Source organism: Myotis davidii, unplaced genomic scaffold (assembly GCF_000327345.1).
Source record: "Myotis davidii unplaced genomic scaffold, ASM32734v1 scaffold945, whole genome shotgun sequence".
NCBI lineage: Eukaryota > Metazoa > Chordata > Mammalia > Chiroptera > Vespertilionidae > Myotis > Myotis davidii.
Window position 1 is genome coordinate 584,982 of NW_006296434.1, and position 6,825 is coordinate 591,806.

The 6,825-nt window shown below is 42.4% G+C and overlaps 1 protein-coding gene across 1 annotated transcript; it reads right to left on the minus strand.

Moving 5' to 3' along the window:
• Window positions 1-577: 577 nt before the first annotated feature.
• On the minus strand, window positions 578-6,819 carry LOC102757929 (chromosome unknown open reading frame, human C2orf47). The gene is made up of 5 exons (XM_006771812.2): window positions 6,661-6,819; window positions 4,767-4,838; window positions 4,013-4,139; window positions 2,386-2,533; window positions 578-951 (listed from the first exon to the last, which is right to left on the minus strand). Exons 1-5 carry the CDS (start codon window positions 6,781-6,783, stop codon window positions 873-875), a joined length of 549 nt encoding a protein of 182 aa, XP_006771875.2. The 5' UTR covers window positions 6,784-6,819; the 3' UTR covers window positions 578-872.
• Between the last annotated feature and the right edge of the window lie 6 nt (window positions 6,820-6,825).

A 6,825-nucleotide genomic window follows, 5' to 3' on the forward strand; every position in this document is an offset into this window, starting at 1 on the left:
AATTAAGAAAATTTTGACATTATTTCTTATGTATATATTTATCTTCCCTACCCCAACTTCTAGGACTCCAAGTACAGGTATGTTAAAACACTTGATATAACCTCACAGGTGGCTGACAGACTGTTCTATGTGGGGTTTCTTCTCTTCGTGTTTTATTTTATTTATTTATTAAAGATATATTTTATTGATTTTTTATAGAGAGGAAGGGAGAGGGATAGAGAGTTAGAAACATCGATGAGAAACATCAATCAGCTGCCTCCTGCACACCTCCTACTGGGGATGTGCCCGCAACCACGGTACATGCCCTTGACTGGAACTGAACCTGGGACCCCCCAGTCCGCAGGCTGACACTCTGTCCACTGAGACAAACAGGTCAGGGCTTCTCTTTGTGTTTTAGAAAGCTTCAAATTCACTGTGCAATGACCAAGCCATAATTCCATCCATTCCTCATCTAGCTAGTGACCAGAGGTAATCAAATAGCAGCACTGATCTTAAAAAATAAACCTTATACATTCCTGAATTATTGGTTTAAATGTATTAACCATAAATAAAATACTTAAGAATTAAGTTAGAAACGTGTAGTTTTTTCAGTACTTCTTTATTGTCTATAAAATTAGTTTGTGTATATATACACATATGTGTAACGTTACAGATGATAGTGGATGTGACACCAACAATGGGCTGTTGACCTCTCTTATGACAACGATCTGTGGAAATGCTGTATTATGTCATGTCAGTATACTGCAAGGGGTATTTCAGAATAATGCAAAAGTCATCCACAGACTTGACTAAGTGAAGATCAACTGATCCAAATTCTTCCTTAGTTTTTCACAGCATTTGCTGAAAGTTCAAATAAGCCGATTTTCCCAAGATTATTCTAGTAACTTGGCGTGATCAATCCGTGCAATGATCCAGTTGGGCTTCACTCCCTGTGTAAACTCCCTCTGAAACCTAGGGAAGAAGTGCAAACACCAGTCCCAATCTTCTCAGGTAACTCATTTGCAAGTGTAAGAGGCAGTTTTTAGGAATAAGCTAATGGTCAATGGTAAATAAAAATCAAAGAACTTTACCAATTCAATCACAAAAATATCCCCACAAAATCAGAAGTACATTCTCAACTAAAATAAGTATTTTTAATGGAAGGATCTACACTCCAACATCTGCCAATCCCGGAGAAACTGGGGTATTATTGTCATTAAACACTAGCTACAACATATGCCTAATATGAGGGGAAATAAATTAGACTATTTTGCTGAGCACAGCACTTTAGTGTTATCTGGCTTGTATACATTAGATCAATCTTTAAAATAACAGTGTTTAATGAGCTGCCCAGGGTCTTAGCAGGGAAGATCAGAAGAACCAAAGATCAGTATTGATTATAGTGTTCTTTAATTATAAATGATATCTTAAAAGAGAAAAATTCAGATTTCAATTAAATAAGTATTTAAATATATAATTATGTCTCCATTGACTTGCTTGACTTGTTCACTGCTCCCAATTTTATTAGCAAAAAAATGCACAATAGTGTCTCTCTTAAGTAATTTGCTAACCTAGTAGACAGTGCTCCTTAAGGGCAAGAACCCTTTAACTTTGCATGTGAACCCCTACCAGAGTACTTGCAAATGGGAGCTGGTCAATAAACGTCTAGTGAGTGGACAGTCCATGTGCCAATTACGGCAGATTTTATTTTCCAACAAGGGCCATAACCTTATCTCCCACCCAACAGGCTCTTCTGCAGGTGGCCTTGTGGGTGCCCCATAAGGAGGTGTCTCCCCAGGTGCTTTACCTGTGCAGGTCCTGTGACTGCTCTGACAAGTGGACTAGGGTGGAAATGATGTGGTCCCAATCCTGGGCACAGCCCTCTACTGCTTTAGATCTTCTGACTTCTGCCTCTTGAATCCCAACCACCATAAAACACGTGACCAGCCTGAGCCCACCACAAGCCCAAGCCACGCAGAAAGGCCTGGGAGAACTCGACATTATTGGAGCGGCCAAGGAGCACCAAGGTGACGCCCGTCAGTGAAGAAGCCACTGCGGAAATGAGCCCTCCAGCCCCCGTCACCCAGCTGAGGCCAGGCCCAGGCGAAGCAGAGAATCCCCATAGCTCAGCCTGTCCAAACTCCTGACAGTGAAACAGCAGGCAACAGCAAAGGGTGGCTGGAAGCTATTGCGTTTTGGAGTGGTTTGCAATGCAGCCATGGAAGCTGAAACACTGAGCAATTACGTTCAGAAATATTACTGCCTTTCCCGCTTCCGAACATTGCCATGTCATGGCCAGTAGTCATTATGTCTTCTTCTCTTTATAAATAACTTGTCAAATTTCAACCCTTTCTCCCTAAAGCTCCGTTAGTTTTCTGATCGCAGTATGGCATGTGACAGACTTACTCATAGCTTGCACTAAGAAGTTGTTTAGTTTCCACGTTCTGATTCCCCAACTTAACCTGGAACACACCCGCTCCGCTTAAAGTTTCACTGGGGATGTTGGCACTGGTTAGATACCAAAAGCACATCAGGATGTTAACAAACTTCCTTCCTTAGGGGAAAAACATACACATACACACACAAATACAAATCACAATAGTCTATCATCCACATATCCAAAATGAAATAGAAATTGGCAGTAGTTACACAGTTGTTACAGATCAAATTTTGCACTTCTAGTCTAACTTAACATACCTATATTGCTACCTTTTTATTTTCTTAGGGTAGTGTCGGTTTTGCCCTCTTCTTGCATTGTAATAATAATAATAGTTACTACTTACTGAGCATGTACTATTTACTAAGTATACTATGTAGTTTGTTGTCAATTTGTAGCATCATCTAAAACTGTAACAGATATTTGTTGTCAAACCAAAAAATGATGGGGAAAACCACTTCTTGCTACTAAGTAATTAACCCCAAATGCCAGCAAGAAGAAAGACTTCTATTCCACCCTAATTCACTTTGCTATGCCTAGTGATTACGACAATGACTTGTGTAAAAATCAGGTAGTGGCTACTGTGCTGAGATGCAATCTGAAATATCAGGGAAGAAAAAATATTTATGAAAAACATGTAAAAGTACCGTTACAAATGTTTCAAATTAACATGTGTATGAAAATGAAAAAATCTTAACTATTAAGAGTCCAAATCAGAACTGCCTTGGGAAGTGTGTACGAAAGGCTAGATCTCCTACGTGCCTGGCACATAATACATATGCAAAGATTTGTAGCAGGAATAAATAAGTCAATAAATTTTCAGAAATGCTGTAAGGAAAAAGTATGCATTGGGCAAGATGATGAGCCAGATAACCACCAACGTTCCTTTCAATGTTTTTCATTGTCTCCAATTTGGGAGTTCTACAGTTGATCATACTTTCAAAAGTTTTTAGCTGATATTATTTACTTTTTCTTTCACTCCTTACTCCTTCTACGTAACATACAGCTGGACATTTAAAATGCTCAATTGTTTCCTTCGAGTTAGGAAATCTGACATACAAATATTTTTAATTGCGATATGGGAGCAGCTTGTCCTAGACCAGTGATGGCAAACCTTTTGAGCTCGGCGTGTCAGCATTTTGAAAAACCCTAACTTAACTCTGGTGCCGTGTCACATATAGAAATTTTTTGATATTTGCAACCATAGTAAAATAAAGACTTATATTTTTGATATTTATTTTATATATTTAAATGCCATTTAACAAAGAAAAATCAACCAAAAAAATGAGTTCACGTGTCAGAGGTCATAGGTTCGCCATCACTGTCCTAGACAGACTATTTTCATCAACGTGACGATGCTCTTGCCTGTGAATTAAATAGTGGTAGGCAAAGTTCCAGATAAAAGGCATAAGAAACTACTACCATATGGCAGCTCTTCCAGAGCGAGGCCTTTAAAGAATGAACATGCTATTTTATCTGAAGTCCCATGAGTATCCATTACTAACAAACGTCCACTATGTCATGATCTTCCATCCGGTAGTGTAGTTTACCTGGACAACCGTGGGTCCCTGAAAGCCGCCTACGCTCCAGCATTACCTTTGTCGTCGTAGTAAATGGAGATGTCTCCTGTGGAGGTGTACACAATCTCATCCATGTCAGCAGCAAGAGCATCTCTGTGGCTGTCAGGAAGTGAAGTAACCTTTTCTTTCAACACAAGCAGCAGCTAAGTTTGGAAAAAGCAAACTGTAATTCACCTCTCAAGTTTTCAAAAGCTTTTCAAGAAACTCAATAAACTGTTCATGGAATGAATTTTTCTATTCCTATTTTTAAATTTACTACCATATTTACTCAGCTTTAAAAGCAAGGCTAAAAAGCATCTAATCATTCAACCAGGTCTGTGGTCGGCAAACTGCGGCTCAAGAGCCACATGCGGCTTTTTGGCCCCTGGAGTGTGGCTCTTCCTAAGCCTTAGGAGGACCCTAATTAAGTTAATAACAATGTACCTACCTATATAGTTTAAGTTTAAAAATTTGGCTCTCAAAAGAAATTTCAGTCATTGTACTGTTGATATTTGGCTCTGTTGACTAATGAGTGTGCCAACCACTGAACTAGGTAATTTATAACAGAACATTTTATATAAGAACAATCGAGGGATGTCACATTTACTTACTTATGCCTTAGTAGCAAGTCATTCAATGCTTTTATCCAAAAGGAATGATACAGGGACTCTGTTTTGGCTGATGGCACACAGTATTTTTAAGCATATATAAGGATAATGTACTGTATATATTATTTGGTTGCAAGAAAATAATACATTTATTTTTATAGGAAAATTAAAAGTATACTTTACCTCTTTGGTCACAAGTTCTTCCAGCAGATCAAATTTACACTGTGACAGCAATCTGGACACATGAGCAAAAGCCTTAAAAAAATAAAATAGTGGAGGGAGGGCGGTGATTATTTCAATGCTCAAATTTAAATGGCCAGTGTGACAGACTGTTTTATGATAAAGGTGATAAACAACATCAAGCACTAATATACCAACGTCAGGCACAACTCCTTCTAGTTGGCTGGCTTTTCTTTTCTCATATGGCCTCCCCACATATACAGTAGTAAGTAGGCAGACTGCTAACTATGTATCCACTCTCAGGACCTGGGAAAAGACAGTGCGTGGTGTACACACTAGGACCTGGATAAAAATCCTCCTACATATTTCCTTTTAAAATAATGATGGAGTAATCATCCATTCTGAGTGTTACACGACTCCCCCTACCTCCTGCTTAATCAAACATAAACAGCAGCTGAGACGCAGTAAAATCTAAACTGTACTGAGAGTCCAAAGATCTGGGATGTAGTCTGAGCCATTAAGCTAGGTAAGCAGGTTTGGGAAAGTGGCAGGAAAGATAACGCGTTTGCAGTCCAGGACAGTGGATTTCCACTCTGAAGTATGAGGTCCCATTTTACAGAGGGGAGAGCAAACTCAATCCTCCACATCCTAGCAGTGAGACGTGAAGCTGTGCAGAAAACTCCACCTGTCTTCAAGTAAGGAGGGAGGCAAGGAAACTGACAAGTGCAAGCATGATGCCAGGTAAGGACTGGATGCTGGGGGAGCAAACGGAAGAGCCACCTAAGCCACTCTGGGGGGGAATGGGGGGGCAGGGGCTTCCTGCAGCAAGTACCATCCAGGGTGAAATCTGAAGAATGGAGGAGAGATGACGTTACCTAATTATTATGGGGGTTGGTTGTCAGAGGAATCAACTCTGGGATTAGAGGTTTGGAACTTTCAGCCCCACCTCCAGACTTTCAAGGAGGATACAAGTGCTGGGGATTGAGTTCATCATCAAGAGCAACGTCTTAATCCATCACACCTATGCAATGGAAGCTCAATAAAGACCCTACAGGAAGGACTAGGAGCCACCGGGCGGGTGACCCTCGGAGATGCGGGAGATGCGGTGCACTGGAGAGGGCATGGACACGCCCCCCTTCCCACATACTCTGCCATGTGCATCTCCTTCATTAGGCCGCTCCTTTCAAATAAACTGGAAAGAGCAAGTGATGTGCTTCCCTGAGTTCTGTGAGCCATTTAGCCAATTACTGAGTGATGTGGGAACCCCGATTTGCAGTTAGTAGATCAGAAGTGTGGGTGTGTGTGTGGAGTGAAGGCAGTCTTGTGGGAACAGGCCCTAACCTGTGGACTCGCCATTCAACCCGGGGAGCCGGGTAAGAGTTAGTGCCAGAACTGCCGTAAGGGGTCTGATAAGGAATATCTCACCTGAAGAGTCTTCGAGGAAAAAGCCCTCTTTTTCATAGAGAAGGCTACAATGGGCAAGCACGATGCAGGGAAAAACACAGTGTATGGTTAATGGGACTTGATGGCAGCAGCACTAGGGAAGTTATCATGTCACATAGACCTATCAGCGGACAGACCTTGTCTTTCTCATTTTGCGGAAAACCACGCTCAGAAAAGCGAGCGATGTGACCTTCAAGTGGCAGAAATGGGCTCTGAGTCCATTTCTGATTCAAAGCCTGCGGAGAGTGAAGAGGTGACCGGGGGCTTCGCGCCGGTGTCTCCATGGCACCGAGGACCTCGCGGCCACCGCACAGACGCGGAAGCTCAGTTCGCCGTCGAGAAGCGGCCGGAGGGCTGCGCGCAGGGCCGCTCCCCCCGGTGACCCGGGGCCCGTGGGGACACGTCTCCGCCCAACACCTGGACGTGCCCGGGTCCCCGCGGGGCATGAACAAACCTGCTTCGCCCCCTCGGAGAATTCCTTGATGCTGAACTCCTTGTCGAAATAGGCCCAGATGAGGAAGGCGAGGATCCGCGTCCGGACCCAGTTGACGGGGTTGGAGAAGCCCAGGATGAGCATCTTGGTCTTCTGGCGCTGCTGGGGCTGCTCCTCGGAGCTGTA

Bases quoted from the DNA above. Each gene is read 5' to 3' on its own strand.
- LOC102757929 (XM_006771812.2), bottom strand. From the start codon at position 6,783: ATGCTCATCCTGGGCTTCTCCAACCCCGTCAACTGGGTCCGGACGCGG. The intron at 4,839-6,660 runs GTTTGTTCATGC...TATTTTTTTAAG, and splicing joins TCTCCGAGGGGGCGAAGCAG to GCTTTTGCTCATGTGTCCAG. The intron at 4,140-4,766 runs GTAAAGTATACT...TTCCAAACTTAG, and splicing joins AAGAACTTGTGACCAAAGAG to CTGCTGCTTGTGTTGAAAGA.